At 41.9% G+C, this 21,433-nt stretch overlaps 1 protein-coding gene and 1 long non-coding RNA gene across 14 annotated transcripts in view; one reads left to right on the forward strand and one right to left on the reverse strand.

Moving 5' to 3' along the window:
- Positions 1-21,433, reverse strand: part of EEA1 (early endosome antigen 1) — a 345,249-nt gene that overhangs the window by 142,711 nt on the left and 181,105 nt on the right. For 2 of the 12 annotated variants that reach the window (XM_049884044.1, XM_049884042.1), the window contains exon 1: positions 14,027-14,321. The exons of the other annotated variants lie outside the window; for them this stretch is intronic. In XM_049884044.1, the coding sequence (XP_049740001.1) occupies positions 14,027-14,050 (24 nt within the window). In that variant the 5' untranslated portion in view covers positions 14,051-14,321. Of the gene's footprint in view, positions 1-14,026; positions 14,322-21,433 lie in introns of those variants that run through there. 12 annotated transcript variants of the gene reach the window in all.
- Positions 14,581-21,433, forward strand: part of LOC126075880 (uncharacterized) — a 91,132-nt gene continuing 84,279 nt past the window's right edge. For both annotated transcript variants that reach the window (XR_007517310.1, XR_007517309.1), the window contains exon 1: positions 14,581-14,829. This is a non-coding gene — a long non-coding RNA (uncharacterized LOC126075880). The remainder of the gene's footprint in view (positions 14,830-21,433) is intronic.

Below are 21,433 nucleotides of genomic sequence, written 5' to 3' on the forward strand. Positions count from 1 at the left end.
AGCACTGCCCTGGAACCTACAAAGCCTTCCAGTTAACTGTCTCAGGAGCTCAGCCATATTAAATGTTTGGCTTTAAATTTCCATGAAATTCAATCTCTCTTATGGCCAATACATCCTTACAACCACAACTACTACCCTGTTCCACCACTGGTCTGTCAGTCTGTCAAACTTCAGCGGTGTGCATGTTACTGTGATGCTGCAAGCTATGCCAACAGTATTTCAAATGCCAGCAGGGTCGCCAGCCCTGGACAGGTCTCAGCGGAAATTCCAGACTAAAACAGACTGGGAAGAAGGACCTGGTGATCTACTTCTAAAAAATAAGTCAGTGAAAAATAAGACAGTGGAAGACTGGCTGATATAACACTGCAACATGAGCCCCTTAAGTTGGAAAGCACTCCAAATATGACTGGGGAAGAGCTGTCTCCTAAAGGTAGAGTCAACCTTAATGACAAGGATGTCGTAAAGCTTTCAGAACCTTCATTTGCTGATGTAGCAGGACTCAAAATGAGAAGAAACAGCTGCAAACATCCATTAATAATTGGAACATCGAATGTATGATGTATGAATCTAGGAAAACTGAAAATTGTCAAAACTGAAATGGAACATATAAAGATCAATTTCCTAGGCATTCGTAAGCTGAAATGGATTAGTATCGGCCATTTTGAATCCGACAATCATATGGCCTACTATGCTAGAGATGGCAAATTGAACAGGAACAGTATTGCATTCATAGTCAAAAAGAATATTTTCAAGATCTATTCTGAAGTACAATGCTGTCAGCAACAGGATAATATTCATAAACCTACGAGGAAGACGCATTAATACAACTATTAATTTACACACCAACCACTTATGATAAAGATGAAGAAACTGAAGATTTTTACCAACTTTTGCAGTCTGAAATTGATCAAACATGCCATCAGAATGCACTGATAATTACTAGTGATTGGAATGTGAAATCGGACAGGTGTTTTATTACACCCTAATGCAGTAAGTGCCCATAAGGGGCACATTTGGAGCTCTGGTGACACAGTGGTTAATATCTCGGATGCTAACCAAAAGGTCAGCAGTTCAAATCCACCAGCTACTCCTAGGAAACCCTATGGGGTAGTTCTGCTCTGTCCTATGCGGACGCTATGAGTCAGAATCAACTTAACGGCGACGGGTTTGCTTTTTTGTTTTGTTCTGGGATGTGAAAGTTGGAAACAAAAAGGAGAATCAGTAGTTGAAAATATGGCTTTGGTAATAGAAACGACTCCAGAGATCGCATGACAGAATTTTGCAAGACCAACGATCTATTCATCAGAAATACCTTTTTTGAATAACATAAATGGCAACTACACACATGGACCTTACCAGATGGAACACACAGGAATCAAATCGACTACATTTGTGGAAAAAAGATAATGAAGAAGCTCAATATCATCAGTCAAAACAAGGCAAGGGGCCAATTATGGAAAAGGCCATGAGGTGCTCATATGCAAGTTCAAGCTGAAGCTGAAGAAAATTAAAACAAGCACATGAGAGCCAAAGCACAACCTTGAGTATATCCCACCTGAATTTACAGACCATCTCCAGAGTAGATTTGATGCACTGAACACTAATGACCAAAGACCATGCAAGATATGGAATGACATCAAGGACATCATACATCATACATGAAGAACGCAGAAGGTCATTAAAAAAGACAGGAAAGCAAGAAAAGACCAAAATGGATGTCAGGAGAGAATCTTAAACTTGCTCTTGAACACAGAGTAGCTAAAGTGAATGGAAGAAATGATGAAGTAAAGAGCTGAACAGAAAATTTCAAAGGACAGCTCAAGAAGACAACGTATTATAATGAAATGTGTGAAGACCTGGAGTTAGAAAACCAAAAGGGAAGAAAACCCTCCACATTTTTCAAGCTGAAAGAAATGAAGAAAAACTTCAAGCCTCCAGTCACAATATTAAAGGATTCTATAGGCAAAACAGTGAACATCGCTGAAAGCATTAAAAGCAGATGGAAGGATTACACAAAGTCACTGTACCAAAAAGAACTGATCATGTTGTAAGCATTTCAGGAGGTAGCATGTGATCAAGAACCAATGGTACTGAAGGAAGAAATCCAAGCTGCACCTCAGGCGTTGGAGAAAAACAAGACTCCAGGAATTGATGAAATACCAATTGAGATGTTTCTACAAACAGATGCAACACTGAAGTGCTCACTCTTCCATGCCAAGAAATTTAGAAGACAGCTACCTGGGCAATTGACAGGAATAGATACATATTTATGTCCATTCCAAAGAAAGACGATCCAAAAGAATGCAGAAATTATTGAAAAATTTCGTTAATACCACACACATGTAAAATCATACCAACAATGTTTCAAAAGCAGTTGCAGCAGTACATCAACTGCCAAAAATTCAAGCCAGATTCAGAAGAGGACGTGGAACAAGAGATATCATTGCTGATGTCAGATGGATCCGGGCTGAATGCAGAGAATACCAGAAAGATGTTACCTGCATTTCATTGACTATGCAAAGGCATTTGACTATGTGGATCATAATAAATTATGGATAACTACAAGGAATGGGAATTTCAGAACACTTAATTGTGCTCATGCGGACCATTTGAACAGAACAAAGAGATGCTGAGTGGTTTAAAATCAAGAAAGGTGTACATGAGGGTTGTATCCTTTCACCATACTTATTCAATCTGTATGCTGAGTAAATAATCCGAGACTATATGAAGAAACACGAGGCAACAGGATTAGAGGAATACTCATTGACAACCTGCAAAACACAGATGACACAATCATGCTTGCTCAACGTGAAGAGGACTTATAGCACTTATTGATGAAGACCAAAGAATACAGCTTTCCGTATAGATTACACCTCAACAACAACAACAAAAAAAAAAACTCACAACTGGACCAATAAGTAACATCATGATAAATGGAAAAAATATTGAAGATGTGAAAGATTTCATTTTATTTGGATCCACAATCATTGCCCATGGAAGCAGCAGTCAAGAAACCAAATGATGCATTGCATTGGGCAAATCTGCTGCAAAAGACCTCTTTACACTATTGAAAAGCAAGATGTCACCTTGAGGACTAAGGCTCACCTGACCCAAGTCATGGTATTTTAAATCATCTCATGCACATGCAAAAGCTGGACAATGAATAAGGGAAACCAAAGAAGAATTGATGTCTTTGAACAATGGTGCTGGCAAAAAATATTGAATATACAATGGACCACCACCAGAAGAACAAATCTGACCGGATAGGAGAGCAGTGGGATGCAGACCCCAAATTCTCGTACAAAGACCAGACTTAATGGTCAGACTGGGACTACAAGGACCCCGGAGGTCAAGGTCCCCAAACCTTCTGTTAGCCCAAGACAGGAACCATTCCCGGGGCCAACTCTTCAGACAGGGATTGGACTGGAATATGGGATAGAAAATGATACTGGTGAAGTTGGGCTGGATCAAGAAGACACATGAGACTGTGTTGGCATCTCCTGTCTGGAGAGGGCAGAGGGGGCCAGAAGCTGCCCAAACAGACATGAAAAGAGAGAGTGGAAGAAAGGAGTGTGCTGTCTCATTAGGGGGAGAGCAATTAGGAGTGTATAGCAAGGTATGCATAAATTTTTGTATGAGAGACTGACTTGATTTGTAAACTTTCACTTAAAGTACAACAGAAATTAATTAAAAAAAAAAAAAATCTGACCTGAAACAAGTACAGCCATAGGGAGAACGCTGAGATTTCGTCTTATGTACTTGGACATATTATATGGAGGGGCCAGTTCCCGAAGGACATCAGGCTTGGTAAAGTAAAGGGTCATTGAAAAAGAGGAAGACCCTCAGCAAGATGGATTGATACAGCGGTTGCAACAATGGGCTCAAACATAGCAACCACTGTAAGGATCGTACAGAACTGGGCAGTATCCTAACTGGAAACATTACAGCTGTTTCAGAGCCATGGTAAAGCTTGTTTCAAAAAGTCAGTCTGTAAAAGATGTGTTTCATAAAAACGGAGAAGAACACATACTTATGTGGTTACAAAGGGGGGAGGGAGGGAGGGAGGGAGGGAGAGGGCTTTTTATTGATCAATCTGTAGATGGGAACTGCTTTGGGTGAAGGGAAAGACAACACTCAAAACAAGGAAGGTCAGCCTAATTGGACTGGATTAAAAGTAAAGAGGTTTCCGAGATAAAATGAAAGCTTCAAAGGTCAGCGAAGCAGGGGCTGGGGTCTGGGGAACTTGGTTTGAGGGGACTTCTAAGTCAATGGGCAAAACAATTCTATTATGAAAACACTCTGCATCCCACTTTGAATTGTGGCGCCTGGGGTCCTAAATGCCAACAAGCGGCCATCTAAAATACATTAATTGGTCTCAACCCACCGGGAGCAAAGGCAAAGGAAGAACACCAAGGTCACACGACAACTAAGAACCCAAGAGACAGAAAGGGCCACTTGAACCAGAGACCTACATTACCCTGAGACCAGAAGAACTAGTTGGTGCCCGGCCACAATCGATGTCTACCCTGTCAGGGAACACAACAGACAACTCCTGAGGGAGCAGGAGACCAATGGGATGCAGACCCCAAATTCTCATTAAAAGACCACACCTAATGGTATGATTGCGACTAGAGGAATCCCAGAGACAATGCTCCCCAGAACTTCTGATGGCACAGGACAGGAACCATCCCTGAAGACAAATCATCAGGCATGAAAAGGACTGGTCAGTGGGAGGGGGAGAGAGATACTGATGAAGAGTGAGCTAATTAAATCAGGTGGACACGGGAGAGTGTGTTGGCAACTCTTGACCGGAGGGGGGATGGGAAGATAGAGAGAGAGGGAAGATGGTAAAATTGGCACGAAACAAGAGACTGTAAGGGCTGACTCAATAGGGGGAGAGCAAGTGGGAGAAGGGAGTAAGATGTATGTAAACCTACATGTGACAGACTGATTGGAATGGTAAATGTTCACTTGAAGCTTAATAAAAATTCAAAAAAAAAAAAAAGATGTGTTTCATGATGCCAAAACTCCTAGGAGGGGAAATCTAAGTATAGTGTGACCCTACTACACCCCCATCCTTAGTTGACTAGACCAGCAATAGACACCTGATCCAGAGGAAGCAACTTTACTGGTCAGTACCTATGCACAACCTGAGTAGAAAAGATGAGCAAGACATTTTAGATTCTTCAATTTGGATTTGGAAATTAAGACATTGGGCCAGCTGGCTATGCAAAGCCATGTTGAAAGGCATGTAGAATCATTTGGTCAGATGTCCATTTGGGGTCTTGAGCATACTAAGTAAGCTGTGGGATTTGATCTGTGGCAAAAAAAATATGAATGCAGAAACATAAGCCCCCTTCCAACTTAAAACAATTTGAAGAAGTTTCTAATCCTTGAAACTAAAGAACTTTTAATAGAATGTGATCTAAAGATGACATATTACATTCATTCATTTAATACAGCATTTGATTACTTTGTTTCCTCTTCTCCATATATTTTGAAAGTGCAGTCTATGCCCTGCTTCTATTTCTTTCCTTCCCAGTCATTCATTTCTCTATGACTCTCCTGAAACTGAACGAGATATGACCAACTTCTCACATTCTGTTGGTACTTCTCAGTCCTTATTTGACCTGACCTCAACATTCGCACATATCTAACTTGTCTCCACTTTTGTCTCCGAAGTAAAAAAGTACTAGACCTATATTTTTACCTGCATATTGAACATCTCCACTAGGATGTTCGGAACCTCGTGTTCACATTCATCTTCCACCCCAAACATGTACCATCTCCTCCTCTATTCTTTACATCAGCCTATTCCACCATCCTCTCAGCTACTCAAACTATTGTTTTTTGTTTGGCTTTTTCCTCACAACTCAACAAGTCTTGTCAATTTTCTCTCTTACCTTTCTTCAACACTCAGTCTATTCCGTTTCTATCATCAAAGCCATTACCTTAATTCAAGTCTTCATCATCCCTTGAACCCAGAGGTCTAGAAATTCTGACTCAGGAATCTTTTTTTTTAAGGTTTCCAAATGATTTTTTATGTCCTACAATTTTAGAAACCACTGACTTAATACCATGGGAGAAAGATGTGGCAGTCTGCTTCCATAAAGGTCTACAGCCTTGGAAACCCTATAAAGCAGTTTTACTCTATCCTACAGTGTTGCTATGAGTCAGAATCGACTCAATGGTAGTGTGTTTGGTTTGGATTAGTTTGACTTAATTCCACTGCAATAACTTTCTAGCTAGTCTCTCCCTTAATGAATCTACCCCTCTCTATATAAATACCAAGTATACCACAAATATTAATAAAAAACCAGCAAGCATCAAGAACTATGTTAGGCCCTAGATATCCTAAGGAAGAAAACAAAGTCCTTAAGGGAGCTCAGTCTAATGGAAGAGAAGATGAGCAAACAAATTATAAAAATACTGTAATAAATTTTCTAGAGATACACAACGTAATAGCTACCATACACTAAATGTTTACTAAATATCAGACATTGTAATAAGTGCTTTATGAACAGTATTTCATTTAAACCTTCCATAACACTGTGAGATAGATATTACCCTCAATGTCCAAATAAAGGAACTGGACCTCAGAGAGCTTAAAATTTTGCATAAGATCTCACCTCAGTCTTAATTTGTATGGGCTGCTTTAAGAAAAAAAAAAGGAGGGGGGCAAGCAAACAGCTCCTAGTGTCAACTGAACTGAGCAAGAAGTACAACTGAGGGCATGACATTCCAAGCAGAATAAAGAGCTTCTGTGACATTATCAGGAGTCCCTGGGTGGTATAAGTGGTTAATGCACTCAGCTGCTAACAGAAAAGTAGGAGATTATAGTCCACAAAGAGTCACCTGGGAAGAAAGACCTGGCAATCTACTTTCAAAAAAGTAGCTACTGAAAATCCTATGGAGCACAGTTCTACTCTTACACACATGAGGTCACTATGAGTAGGAGTCAACTCAACGGCAACTGGTTGGTTGGTTGGTTATAGAGATAGGAAGGCATGAGAGCACTGCGCAAATGTGGGAGACACAATCAATGAGAGAGGGCAAGATCAGTGTACGTGTGGACATAAATGGAGATAAGCCTGAAATGATATAAAGGCACTAGAGCCTTAAGAGCCTGTGTGCCTAGGCAAAGAGTCTGAACATCTATAAACACTGAGTAGCCACCAACAGAATTTAGACAGAAGAATGACATTACTCAATTTGTTTTTTTTAAAGATGACATTGAAAAAACATGTTTGGAGGGTTTCCTTTATTACAAATCTGGTCATTTACAAAAAACTTTCCATGGCTCCTTATTGTCTATAGTATAAAGTCCAAAATCCTCAATGTGGTCTTTCAGCCTACCTTTCTAGCCTCATCTCTTACAACTATCTCTATCTCTATCTACATGCAAAAATACTCACAAATCCCCTATGTAGTGCTAGGCTGTTTCACGCCCTTGCGTTAGCCTGGTCCCATTAATTAGCTCTCTGAGACCCACTTGCTTTAGCTGTAAATTGAGGATCAGGCAAGAGTCTGAAAAATGGCCTTCAACAATCTCTAAAATGGCCTTCTTAACCTTGAGCCTTCTTGTCTGAGTCAGTTCCAGCCTCTACAAGCACCAGGCTCTGCAAGACCTTCAACAACCTCCATCTTAGAGGCAGAATTCTTCACTTTTTCTTTTGTGCTCTTCTGTATATCCATTACAACACTTTACCACATTACTTTGTAATTAATTGTTTAAGCATCTCTGTCTGCCATTAGATTTCTCAAGAACAATGAATTTGTCTGATTCATCTTTTATCATTACCAAGCCCAGGAGAGTAGTTAACAGATTAGATGTTCGACAATATGTTCAATGGATGTCTACATGCATGCTCTGAGTTCTGATCTACAAAGAAAAAAAAAGTGGAGATTTTAAAAAAAAAGATAATACAAGAAAGTGATAAGTGCTCCTTGAAATTTGGTGTATATAATAATAATAACAGTAGCAGCAACAACACACCAACATTAGCAGTAGCTAACATGTACAGTATTAGAGCTACTGTGTGCCACATACTGCTGTAAGAGCTGTACATGTATTAATTTAGTTCTCACATCAACCCTATGAGGAGGGTACTATTATTGTGACGATTTTATGGAGACACAGAGAAGTCAAGTAAACTGCCCAAAGATACTCAGTAAATGGAGGAGAAGGATACAAACGCAGGCAGTCCTGCTCCAGAGCTAAATTCTTAACCACTAAATTATACTGCTTCTTTAGTTCAAGCAAAAAACCACTGGGATTAGAGGAGAAAACTTGGTTCTAGTCCTGGTATTTTTTAATTCTTAAGCTCTTCTTTATTCTTAACATGCTTTAAAAAAATCTACACAGGAAGAAAATAATTCCATTAGCTGTCACTTTTTAAAATTTGCTTCAATAAATTATTAAAAATGTCATCAAACTTAAACATACAACTAACCTGAGAAGGATTCTTTGAAACCCTAGGTTAGATCAGGGCCCTCTGCTGTGTGCTCTCGGGTTCCCTGTGCTTCTCCTTTCTAGCACTCATCAAAATATGTGATCGGAGAGTTATGTGGTTATTTGAACAATTCCTGTCTCCTCCACTGGACACTAATCTCCATGAGGGGTCAAGTCTATCCTACTCACCATTGTGTTCATAGCACACAGTAGACCCAAAACAGATGTTTGGGGAACATTATGTTCAAAAGTTTGCCCAAATTCATCACCTTCGTTTCTGCTGATGCTATCAACGTCTTAATACAAATCATAAACACTATAAATTAGATATCTGACTCATATTTCCATTGGACAGCACTGAGCTAGACAATCAAGTATCTCCACAATCTCAATTTCTCTCTGTTCTAAATAGACATTTATCTCTAAATGTTACTCTCAAAATCTATCTTTCAAAGTTACCCTTAAGTAAGCTACTTAAGGATAGGGATTGTGTCTTACCACTCTACTCCCACAAAGAGTGTTGTTAAATATCTGTTTGTTAAAAGGCAATATGCAAAGGAAGGAGGGTGGGACGGAGGAATGAAATCATTCCCATCTGAGTCTTTGCTCTTTCCTGGAAGAAAACTTAACTTTTCTTCTCTCAATCAAACCCATTCTTGAAACCACCCGCAAGCCTATTTTCTCCAAGAAGGTTCCCCACTCACAAAGGACCCTTCTGATCCTTCCTCCTCTATAATACTCCAGCTGTCATTATCCACAGCATTTACTTGGACACTTAGCCATATAAGTTCCTTGAGACAGAAGTTAGGTCTCATATTTTTCCTCTGTCTTCCACAGTGACTAGCATAGTGCTGACGATTATCAGTTGAGTAAGGGCAGTGGGAGAGGATGGGTAGCATAGTGCCAAAAATGGAAACGATTTGGGAATTGGGGAAGTTTGGCTCTAGTCTCAATTGTGACATCTTCCTAACTATGTTGCCTTAGATAAATCACTTAACTCTCAGTTTCTATCTACTTCATTTTAAAAAATCATAGCAAAAGACCCAAAGACCGTAAAAAAATGCCCTTCTATTTCCACAATTCCGAAATAATTAAATCTATTTTATTTTCTTTAGCAATACTATTCATATATACAAGTAACAAAAAATCTAATAAACCACTGTTAAATTACAGTAAATTCCCTAAGAAAGAAATGACAAGAAAGTGTACAAACTGCCTAAGGAACTAAATGCTAATCATCTTTCTTGCCATCAAGCACTTTAAATTCATGTTTCTCTTCAAAGGACTATTAAGCAAAACATTCAATATTACACCTCAATGGATCGCTTTTATATGGCCTTTCTCGCCATGGTCTTACAGCCCCATCAAATAAGTCGGGCAGGACTATACAAATAAGGTGCTTATGGACCACCAAGGGGATTGCAAAGCTTGCTAATAATGCAAATAAGGTGCATGGCACTCTTGCGGGCGTGGGACCACACAAACAAGGTATATGGAACCCTAATGAGGCAGTTGGTTACTATTCCCATCCCACTAGATTTAAAACAAGCCAGAAGCAGAAAAAGGGGACCTCGCTACCACCAAAAACAAGAGACGGGACTTGGGGTCCCTGCGCTGAGAACCTCCTAGACCCATGAGCCAGAAAGAGAGAGAACTGTAACACTAGAAACAGCACAAGACAGCAAGAAGCAGTGGGTCACAAGAAAGCACAGTAAGCTTCCCAGCCCGTGGAGTAAGGTGGTTATGGAGGGTGTGCTGACTCATGCAGTCAGAGAGCTGAGCGCTTTCAGGCAGGAGGCTTCCTGGTGGAGTGGGGTGCCTCTGGGCACTTGTTGGGGGAGCTAAGCTTACTGACCCACAGAGCAAGGGGGCTGGGCGTCTTGGGCCAAGGCTTGCTAACGGAGCGCGGTGCCCCGGGCACTTATTGGCGGCGCTAAAGAGCTTTGTAACACTTGCTAGAGCAGGGGAGAGGCTAGGTCAAGGGGCTGAGAAGCCAAGGGCCAGAGAGGGGCCTGCCTATGGGTATGGCTGAGAAGAGGCTGTCTTGATGGAAGAACTGTATCCTGAGTTTTCCCTGATTCTGAACGGTAACATGCTACTTTCCTAATAAACCCCATAACTGAGTATGGTCTGTGAGTTCTGTGTGACAAATGCAACAAATTATCAAACCCGGCAAAGACGTAAAGAGTGCCTTGAGGGGGACAGCTGCTGTCAGAATTGGTAAAAAGGTTAGAGGGTGGAGGAGGTACATCTGACCTCCACCTCACAGGAATCAGCTTTGGGCTTTTAATGCTTATAATGACTCTCTCTTTTCCCCTTGTGAAGTTAGATGAAGAGGTCTGATATCTCTGCCATGTCACCATTTTTACAAATACATACATATTGAAGTTACTTTGATCTTTTTCAGGTCCTTTCAAGCCTCAGAGAAATACCTTTTATAAGTCAATTTAAAAAAAGCCTAAATCTTCTGTAAAGTACTCTGGGACCTTATTGGTGATGCTCAAAGACTCTGAGTTACAATTGATTATAGGCACATTGCTTCTTCTTTCAAAAATGCTGTTCAGAGGATAATATTCAGAAGAAAATTCAATAGTTAATAAAAAGGTCATCTAAAAACAGAATGTCAAGGAAATCCAAAATAATTTCAAAGCTTGCAGATCATGTCAAACATATCTCTAAATCTGTAAATATACTTTTAATTTTATATTTTAATACCTCTGCTAAGAAATAAGATTATCAGGATGAGGTAAAATTAAATGGTCAGCATGTGACATAATTTAAAGATTCAGGTTATACTTGTTGGTAAACACCATCTGTAGGATTAATAAAATATATATCCTAGTTCTAAACTAGTAATACTAATCACTGTATTTCTTTAAGGCTGTTACCAAATGCTCCTATTAAATGCTGAGCATTAACAGTGACCCATCTACAAGGTAAAAGCTGAACTCCCCAGTAAGGACTCTATGGGCCTCTCATCTGGAGTCTTGCTACCTCTACAGTCTCATTTCCCACCAGTTTCTCCACATTATCCCACTTCCTGCAGGTCCCTGGATGGCACAAAAGGTTTGAGCAAGGTTGGCAGTTCAAATTCACCTAGCAGAGCCATGGAATGCCAAAAAAACTTTATGGAACAGTTCTGTTCTGTAACAAAAGGGGTCACCATGAGTCCGAATTGACTCAATGGCAACAGGTTTGGTGTTTAGTTTTTCTCTCACTTCCAAAACCAAAATCATACTTCATTTTTCATTTTCCCCCACCTATGACCTCTCTTGAGATTCTATGCCTTTCTTTGCATTTCCCCTTTCCTGTTCAGAGCTGGAACTATGCCTCCTCTCTGAAACTTGTCCTGGTTGCCCCAACACCCTCCTGCAAGGTGGCTCCCTTCCTTCTACTATCACATAACCCTGAATTACTTTTAAACGTCTGCCTCTCCTACCAGGCTGTGAATTCAAAAGAGAGGATCCATATCTTACTAAACTTTGTTTCCCAGCCTCTAAGCATAATGGTTGGCATATTTAAGATACTCAATATAAGTACACCCAGTAAAAGAAAATTAAGTAGTTATCTGTGAGAAACATTTCAAGCTTTCCTGCAAAAGAGTACATACATTTAACACAGTGGTTCTCAATCAAGGGTACATTTGGCAAAGTCTAGAGACATTTTTGGTTGTCACAACATGGGAACACAGTGCTACTGGCATCTATGTATAATGTGACCAGGGATGCCACTAAACATCCCACACTGCATTGGACAGCCCCCACAACAAAGAATTATCTGGTCCCAAATGTCAATACTGCTGAGATTGAGAAACTCAGCCATCAACTGACTTATTCAGACATGATGATTCCACATCATATCTCAGCAATCAATTCCAATTTTGCAGTTTCAACTGAAACTTCTGTAACAGTTGATGTGCATACACCAACACTAAAAATGATCTTTATGTAATAATCTTAATACTTAACAACATTAAACCAAGAGTACTAGAAAAAATCCCATATCTCTGAAAAGTAATCTGTAACTTCCACAAGCCACTCTTACGTCAATAAACACTTTTATTTATAAACTTTAAATAACACCGTAGACAAATTAATTTTCACTTGGGGAACGATGACAAAAACACAATCTGAGGCACGAGGTAATCAGTTCCTCCACACCCGATAAAAGAAAGATCTCAAAGTTCTGCAAGTAAATCACGCACAGAGGTCTCTGCTGTTGAACACAGGAACTGATGGTGACAGTAAAGGGCATGCCCTTGCTACTGCCAGAATCACTGCTTATCAAGGTTTCAAAAACTATGACAAAACCACTGCGAAAAGTAATCCAATGTCAATACAGGGTGTCAGATACAGAATTAACCATTTTGTCCCCTGATATTTCACCAAGTTTCATGTGACTCAAACACTGCAGGAAAAAAAATACAGAAACAACAACACTCCTGTTTTATATATGGGATGACAACTCTCTCTGGTATATTCTTTGGCTGAATACTACTAATTCACTAATTTCTTCTGTCCTTTGAACTAGTTATCCTATTGCCTCAGTAATCAAATAATGGGTTTGCTAACTACGTTTCATTTACATGTTCTTATGAGCTACCACTGTATCAAAAACAAAAGCTATCCAAAACAAAAACTTGAGTATAGTAGCTCTTATAGGAACAGAGATTTTAATTATGTCATTCTAGGAACCGATTCTCAAACAATACACCTACAGCTTTCCAATGCTCTAATCTTTATATCATACACTTTTCCAGATTTCAAATAGAGAGCACTGGCAGAAATTGAAGGAGTTTAAGTGTATTTGACGAAACTTACTGTGGATTTATTCTAGGATTGCTAAAATAAGGTATCGGGCTTACAGAGGGAAACACATTTTTAATTTAAAAAAAAGTTTCCAACAGTGAGTAACATCTTCCTTCTCAGCTGACTTTGCCACTGTAAGTAACACCACTGGGCCCACGCTAAACCGGGTTTCACCACATTACCCTCGTACATTGTCCAGATAAGAAACCTAAGCCGTGTATGACAGGTGTGGGTCGCCTAAAGTTGGGGGCCGCGGTGGGCGGGGAGCCTGGGGGCACAGCTAGGCTTCCCACCATCGCCCACAACCATTCGCCTGCCGGGCTGGCTGCTGGCCGGCCGGTCCCACAAGCGCTAACTCCATTTTCATTCCCGTTCCAGGATCAGGGGAAGAACGCGCTTGCACCACACCCTCCACCCAGCTCGCCAGCCCGCTCTCGGTGACAGACCCGCGCTGCAGCCGGGCCTGGGCGCGCGGGGTGCGGCGGCTCGGTGCCTGGCCCGGGGCTCCGGCCTGCCGCCCCGCCACCGCCCCACCCGCCCTCCCCGCTCCCACTGCCCGTCCCGGGGCTGACGACCCAGGCCTGACCGCCTCCCGGGCTGCGGGGCCTAGAGAAGGAAAGAGCCCGCGCCCAGGAGGGTGCCCGCGCCGCCGACTCGGCTCCTCAGCTCGGCGGCGGCGCCCTCAGGCAAACACACCGACGGCCCGCCACCACGGGCTCGGGCTGTCCTGGTTCACGCGCCGCCGGAAAGACGGTTTCACTCTTACCCTCTGCAAAATCCTCCTGAACATGGTTTAAACACCACCCGGCGCCGCCGCGGTGACTCTCCGGACCCACCGGCCCTCACGCGGTGTCACTCACGGCTCGGGGGTGAGCGGGCGCGAGGGACTGCGCCCACAAGGGACCGGGGAAAGAGGCCGGGGGAGGAGGTGGTGGTGGCCGCTAGGGCGGCCCCGACTTCGCCACAGGCGGCGAGAAGGAGCGCGCGTGAGCGAGCAAGCAAGCGAGAAGGGAGGCAGCGAGCGCCTTCCCCGCCCGCCGGGCCGCCCCCGTAACTGACAGCTGGGCGGGCCGCCCGCGGCCGCCGATGGGCGGGGCTGACGCCAGCCCGCCCCCCCGGCCTGTCCATCTGTGGGGGGCAGGGCTGGAAGGGGGCTGGCCCAGGCCTGCGACCAATCGGAAGCAGCGGCAGTCTGGGCGGCCGCGTGACGGACAGGTGGCAGGACGCTGGCGCTGCCGCTCCTTCCGGTGGGCAGGGCGGACGCCGGGGCTGCCAAGCAAGCGCACACTCGCGCGCCGGCCGCGTGACCGCTGAGGGGCGGGTTGGGAATTCTGAGGGCCTGGTCTAGGGGTGTCACTGACCAGGACTGGAGGAGGGGGCTCCCGGGCTGAAACGCGCCGCCGCCCCTCGACTTGAAACATAAAATTCGTCAGTGTGGCCCTTTCCGTGACCGCCTTGGCTCTGGACAGGGCATCCGAGCCTCAGCTGGAGCGTCATTTCTGCTAGAAATGCTGAGTCGACCTCTGAGCCCCTGGGTAGAAGCAGGAGAGTCGCAGACATGCTTAACTGGTCTGTTGGATTTCCTCCTTTTTCCAACTCCTAGCTTCCCCTCCCTACTCTCTTCCTGCCTCTAACTAATGACAGCCGTTAGGAAAGTAAAGAACTAAGAAAAAAAAGGGGGCGGGGGAGGTGAGGGGGGCGGGCAGGAAGCAGCAGGAATTTGAGCAGGCGAGAGAAGTTTGCAGTTGGTTCTTTTTGGGTCATTGTTAGGTGCCCTCATGTCGCTTGCAGCTCATAGGTACAACAGAACGAAACACTGTCAGGTCCTTTGCCATCCTCACCGTGTGGCTATGTTTGAGCCCTTTAGATCATAGCAACGATATTTAATGAGCTGATGTCGTTCATGTGCTTTCTCCTAACAAAGCCTATGCTCGGCCCATTCGGGTAAGGAATTTAGAACCTATTCTGATAATAGATTTATTGAAGTAAGTCATCTTTAATCCCTTCTGTTATACAGATTAAGAAAAATAATGAGGTCATACATAAATAGCCTGCCAAAACAAGATTGTGGACTTGGAACTGACTTCCAGGCACGATGTCATTATTTAAACTCGAAAATCACAGCTCATGGGCCTTACCATTTTATTAGAGGCAAGAGGCTGGAAGAAAGAGAGAAGCTTTTAATAGTGCTTAAAAAGGAGAGGAGAGGAAATACTGCAACTACTAGCCTTGTTACCAAAAAAAAACTTTGAATACAGTTTAGCAATGAATGGAGTGCTCATTGGAAAGTACTTCCAGATCTCTTGAGCAAATGCAACAGATTATTACTTTCTAATGAGTTAATGAATGTGAAATGTTTTATAAAGTGTAAAGCATTATATAATGCAATACGTTGTTTCTACCCCATTCTGCTTTTGACTGTGTGTGTGTGTGTGTGTGTGTTGCATCAGAACAGCCATCCCTACAACTAATATGTTATTAATCACTATTGGTAATAATGCACTTAAATATATCCAGGCAAACAAAGCAAAGCACACACTTTTCCATCTTTCCGAAGGCGTTTTATTTTCAGGCAATATGGGAAACATACATTCCACTATGTGACAGCAATATAGAGTGATAAAATTGACATTTATTTCACTTTATCGTTTATTTTTCAAAGAATTAGTTTAAAATTGCTTATTAGCATCGTATGGCAAGGCTTTCTCTTTTCTGGAATTCTCTTGTGGAATCTTTTAACAAATACAATAGGCTCTCATTTACTGTTTACTAGATGGATTATTCAAAAAACTGTGCATTTTCCCCTGCATTTTATGGTAACGCCATCATTGGAATAATACACTAGAGAACTTAATTACTCTGAAAGAAAATAAACAGGGAGACATAATCACCTAAGAATACCCTTCACTAATCATGCAGTTCCCACACATAGCAGTTCTGCTTACCCTATCTGACCACTAATTCTTATCCATTCAGCTCCTTACCTGAATATTCCCACACCAGCAATTCTTTGGCCCCATCAAGACTTCCAGTCCATTAACACCTCTCACTCTCTTACTACCAGCCATTTTTCCTAGTGTCCTCACTTCCATCAAAACCCAGCTGAACATCTATGTTCAAACATTATAGCCCCCGCCACCTGCTCTTGCAAATAGCTTCACTTCTTCACCTCTCTCCTCCATGGCATTCATCTAGCAGATCCTGAATCCTCGTTAAACCCAACTATCCACCTACTCTGTACTACACAGGAGCATAGAGATACACATACATAACTAGGGTTATTGGGTTCATTTTACATTAATAGCCAGAGACCTCAAATAGGCAGTCAGCATTGTCCGGAAGTCCTGTTACACTTTTCTCCTTTTTCTCTCTCTAAAAAAAAATGCATGTACTTTATCAAGCATGATGTCCTTCTCCAGGGACTGATTCCCTCCTGACAACATATCCAAAGTATGTAAGATGCAGTATCACCATCCTTGCTTCTAAGGAGCATTCTGGTTGTACTTGTTCCAAGACAAATTTGTTTGTTCTTTTGGCAGCCCATGGTATATTCAATATTCTTCATCAACACCACAATTCAAAGGCGTCGGTTCTTCTTCAGTCTTCCTTATTCACCATGCAGCTTTCACATGCATATGACATGATTGAAAATCCCATGGTTTAGGTCAGGCACACCTTGATCTTCAAGGTGACAACTTTGCTTTTTGATACTTTAAAGAGGTTCTTTGCAGCAAATTAGCCCAATGGAATGTGTCTTTTGATTTCTTGACTGCTGCTTCCATGGGTGCTGATTGTGGATTCAAGTAAAATGAAATCCTTGACAGCTTCAACCTTTTGTCCGTTTATCATGATGTAGCTTTTTGGTCCAGTTGTGAGGATTTTTGTTTTCTTTATGTTGAAGTGTAATCTATACTGAAGGCTCTGGTTTTGGTCTTCATCAGTAAGTGCTTCAAGTCCTCTTCACTTTCAGCAAGCAAGGTTGTGTCATCTTCATATTGCGGGTTATTAATGAGTCTTCCTCCAATCCTGATGCCCCGTTCTTCTTCATACAGTCCAGAGTCTCAGATTATTTGCTCAGCATACAGATTGAATAAACCAAAAAAACCAAACCCATTGCCGTCGAGTGGATTTCCAACTCATAGCGACCCTATAGGGCAGAGTAGAACTGCCCCATAGAGTTTCCAAGGAGCACCTGGCCTATTTGAGCTGCCAAACTCCTGGTTAGCAGCCGTAGCACTTAAAAACTACGCCACCAGGGTTTCTACAGATTGAACAGGTATGGTGAAAGGATACAACCCTGACACACACCTGTCCTGACTTTAAACCGCTCATTATCCCCTTGTTTTGTCTGAACGGTTGCCTGTTATCTACGTACAGGTACCTCATGAGGACAATTAAGGGTTCTGGAACGCCTTCGCAATGTTATCCATAATTTGTTATGATCCACACAGTCAAATGCCTTTACATAGTCAATAAAATGCAGGTAGACATCCTTCTGGTACACTCTGATTTCAGCCAGGATCCCTCTGGTACCAGCAACGATATCCCTGGTTCCACATCATTTTCTTAATCTGGCCTGAATTTCTGGGAGTTCCCTGTTGATACACTGCTGCAGCCACCTTTGAAAGATCTTCAGAAATATTTTACTTGTGCGTGATATTAATGATGTTGTTCCATAATTTCTGCATTCAGTTAGACATAAATATGGAAATAGGCATAAATATGGATCTCTTCCAGTCAGTTGGCAGGGTAGCTGTCTTCTAAATTTCTTCGCATAGACAAGTGAGCACTTCTAGCGCCGCATCCATTTGTTGAAACATCTGAATTCATATTCCATCAATTCCTGGAAACTTGTCGTTCACCAGTGCCTTCAGTGCAACTTGGACTTTTTCCTTCAGTACCATTGGTTCCCAATCATATGCTACCTCTTGAAATGGGTGGACATCGACTAATTCTTTTTGGTATAGTGACTTTGTATTGTTTCATCTTCTTTGGATGCTTCCAGTGTCATTTAATATTTTTCCCCATAGATTTCTCCACTACAGCAACTGGAGGCTTGAATTTTTTCTTCGGTTTTTTCAGCTTGAGAAACACCAAGCATATTCTTCCATTTTGGTTTTCTATCTCCAACTCCTTGCACATGTCATTAATAACACTTTGCCTTCTCGAGCCACCGTTTGAAATCTTCTGTTCAGTTCTTTTACTTCATCATTTCTTCCTTTTGCTTTAGCTGCTCAGTGTTTGAGAGCAAGTTTCAGAGTCTCCTCTGACATCCGTCGTGGTCTTTTCTTTCTTTCCTGTCTTTTCAATGACCTCTTGCTTTCTTCAAGTATGATGTCCCTGATGTCATTCCACAACTCCTCTGATCTTCAGTTAGTAGTGCTTAACGTGTGAAATCTATTCTTGAGGGTCTCTAAATTCAGGTGGGATATACTCAAGGTCGTATTTTGGCTCTTGTGGGCTTGCTCTGATTTTCTTCAGTTTCAACTTGAACTTGCATATTAGGAATTGATGGTCCGTTCCACAGTCGGCCCCTGGCCTTGTTCCCACTGTTGATATTTTGCTTTTCCATCGTCTCTTTCCACAGATGTAGTCGATTTGATGATTCCTGTGTATTCCATCTGGCAAGTCTCCATTTATGTTGGTAAAAAAAGGTTTTTGCAATGAAGAAGTCGTTGGTCTTGCAAAGTTCCATAATTCGATTTCCAGCATTGTTTCTATCACCAAGGCCATATGTTCCAACTACCGATCCTTCTTTATTCCTAACTTTTGCATTCCAATCACCAGTAATTATCAGTGCATCTGATTGCATGTTTGATCAATTTCAGACTGCAGAAGCTGATAAAAATCTTCAGTTTCTTCATCTTTGGCCTTAGTGGTTGGTGCGTAAATTTGAATAATAGTTATATTAACTAGCCTTCCTTATAGGCGTATGGATATTATCCTATCACTGACAGCATTGTACTTCAGGATAAATTTTGAAATGTTCTTTTTGACGATGAATGCAACACCAATCCTCTTCAAGTTGTCATCCCCGGAGTAGTAGACTATATGATTGTCTGATTGAAAATGGCCAGTGCCAGTCCATTTCAGCTCACTAATGCCTAGGATATCGCTGTTTATGCGTTCCATATCAGTATAACTAAGGCCAAAACAGTTTCTGAATTCTAAGGAATATACACAAGACCACTAACCAGCTATTTGGCACCAAGTAGCTTTTTTTATTTTTTAACTGAATTGTTCACTTTTAACATATTATATTAGCCTCATTCAACCAACTAAGTGTAACCTAGTATCAGTCTGTGCTTCTTTCAGCCTTTAGGAGCAGAGTAGGGAGGGAGGGAGGCAAAGGGGAGGCCTTTAAGGGAATGGGGAGATGCATGAATTTTCCAGTAGCCCTATTGATTTCCTCCACACTCTGTACACATGGAGTCATCCTGAGTCAGAATCGATGCAAGGACAACAATTAGTTGACTTGAGTAACCTCAAGAAAAGCATCAGGTATCATTGAATTTCTTTGGAGTCAGGACTAGGAAAGATCCAAAATAATAGTTATATTTTTTTTTGTTGTCATCGTCGTTGTGCTTTAAGTGAAAGTTTATAGTTCAAGTTACTTTCTCATATAAAAATTTATACACACATTGGTATGGGACCCTAGTTGCTTTCCCTACAGTGTGACAGCACACTCCTCCTTCCCACCCCGGATTTCCGGTGTCCATTTAACCAGCTCCTGTCCCTTTTTGCCTTGTCGTCTTGCCTCTGGACGGGAGCTGTCAAGTTAGTCTCATGTATCTGCTTGAGCTAAGAACTATCTTCATAGCTATCATTCTTCGTCTTACGGTCCAGTCTAATCGTTGTCTGAAGAGTTGACTTCAGGAATAGTTTCAATTCTAGGCTAACAGAGTCCAGGGGCCATGTCCTCTGGGGTCCTTCCGGTCTCAGTCAAACCATTAATTCTGGTCTTTTTTCTAGAATTTGAGTTCTGCACCCCACTTTTCTCCTGCTCCGTCAGGGACTCTCTGTTGTGTTCCCTGTTAGGGCGGTCATTCAAAATAATAGTTTCATTTTAGACCTAATAAAAAACAATGCCCTTAATGATAAGCCATGGCCAAGCCTATTGCACTTATACCTCAACTCAGTGGAGTACAAAATAGACCACTGAATAATGTAGAGTTGGCATGACAAAAATTCTCACCTCTGATAACAGTGAACTTTAAGTATCAATATGTCTCCTCCAATAATAGGCAGGAAGTTCATGGTTTGGTACTTTCCAACCTGGTAGATTTCTCATTTTGCATGGACTTTCTAAGACCACAAATTTCAGGAACAGGAATAGAAGTAGAGAAACTAACTCACCTGTATCTTTGGTTTTGTAAATATCCTTTACCTTGCCTGTTGGCTTATTCAGTAGTAAACCAAAGTGAAATCGATCTTAAATCAAATCCAAGATATTATTCTTGTCAATCCTCTAACCCAGACCAGCCAGTGGACTCCCAAGCTAAAGTCACCAAATATAATACAGTACATGGAGAACTACAAACGGTAGTGCGGGTGAGTTCTAGAAAAGGGGCTAATATCTGAATCTGTGTTCTTACATGCTTCTGAAATGTTTTTGTGTGGGCAGGTGATGTTATTTAAAGAGTTCCGTGTAGAGATACCATCCCAGCATTGGACAGGGACAGAGTTTCCCTTGGATTTGCTTAGTCCAGTGGCTAACAAAGTATGTCAACCAAGCCACCTCAGTCAAGGGAGAAAACCAAGCACTTGAGACCTTACATTATTCACCCTTTTATCAGCTACAGTAGCTTGTCTTTTATCTGTTTAACATAGCGGTTTTCAGAGCAAGGTTTTTTTTCTGAAAGAAAGGGGGGCGCTAGCCACGGACCCATCAGGGTAAAAAAATCAAGGTAAAGATAATGTAACTAAAGAGATTTTTTAAAGGTGGGGGCTATTTAAATAGATGTAATCAGATGTAATTAGAACAAGTCTGTCTGGGAAGAAATGCAGCCAGTATGCTCCTTAGAAGCAAGGATGACGAAAGTATGTCTCATACTTTGGACACATTATCGGAGGGATCAGTCACTGGAGAATGACCTCATGCTTTGTAAAATAGAGGGTCAGTGCAAAGGAGGAAGGCCCTCAGTGAGATGGATTGAAACAGTAGCTGCAACAA

The sequence above is a fragment of the Elephas maximus genome, chromosome 4 (genome assembly GCF_024166365.1).
Source record: "Elephas maximus indicus isolate mEleMax1 chromosome 4, mEleMax1 primary haplotype, whole genome shotgun sequence".
Classification (NCBI taxonomy): Eukaryota; Metazoa; Chordata; class Mammalia; order Proboscidea; family Elephantidae; genus Elephas; species Elephas maximus.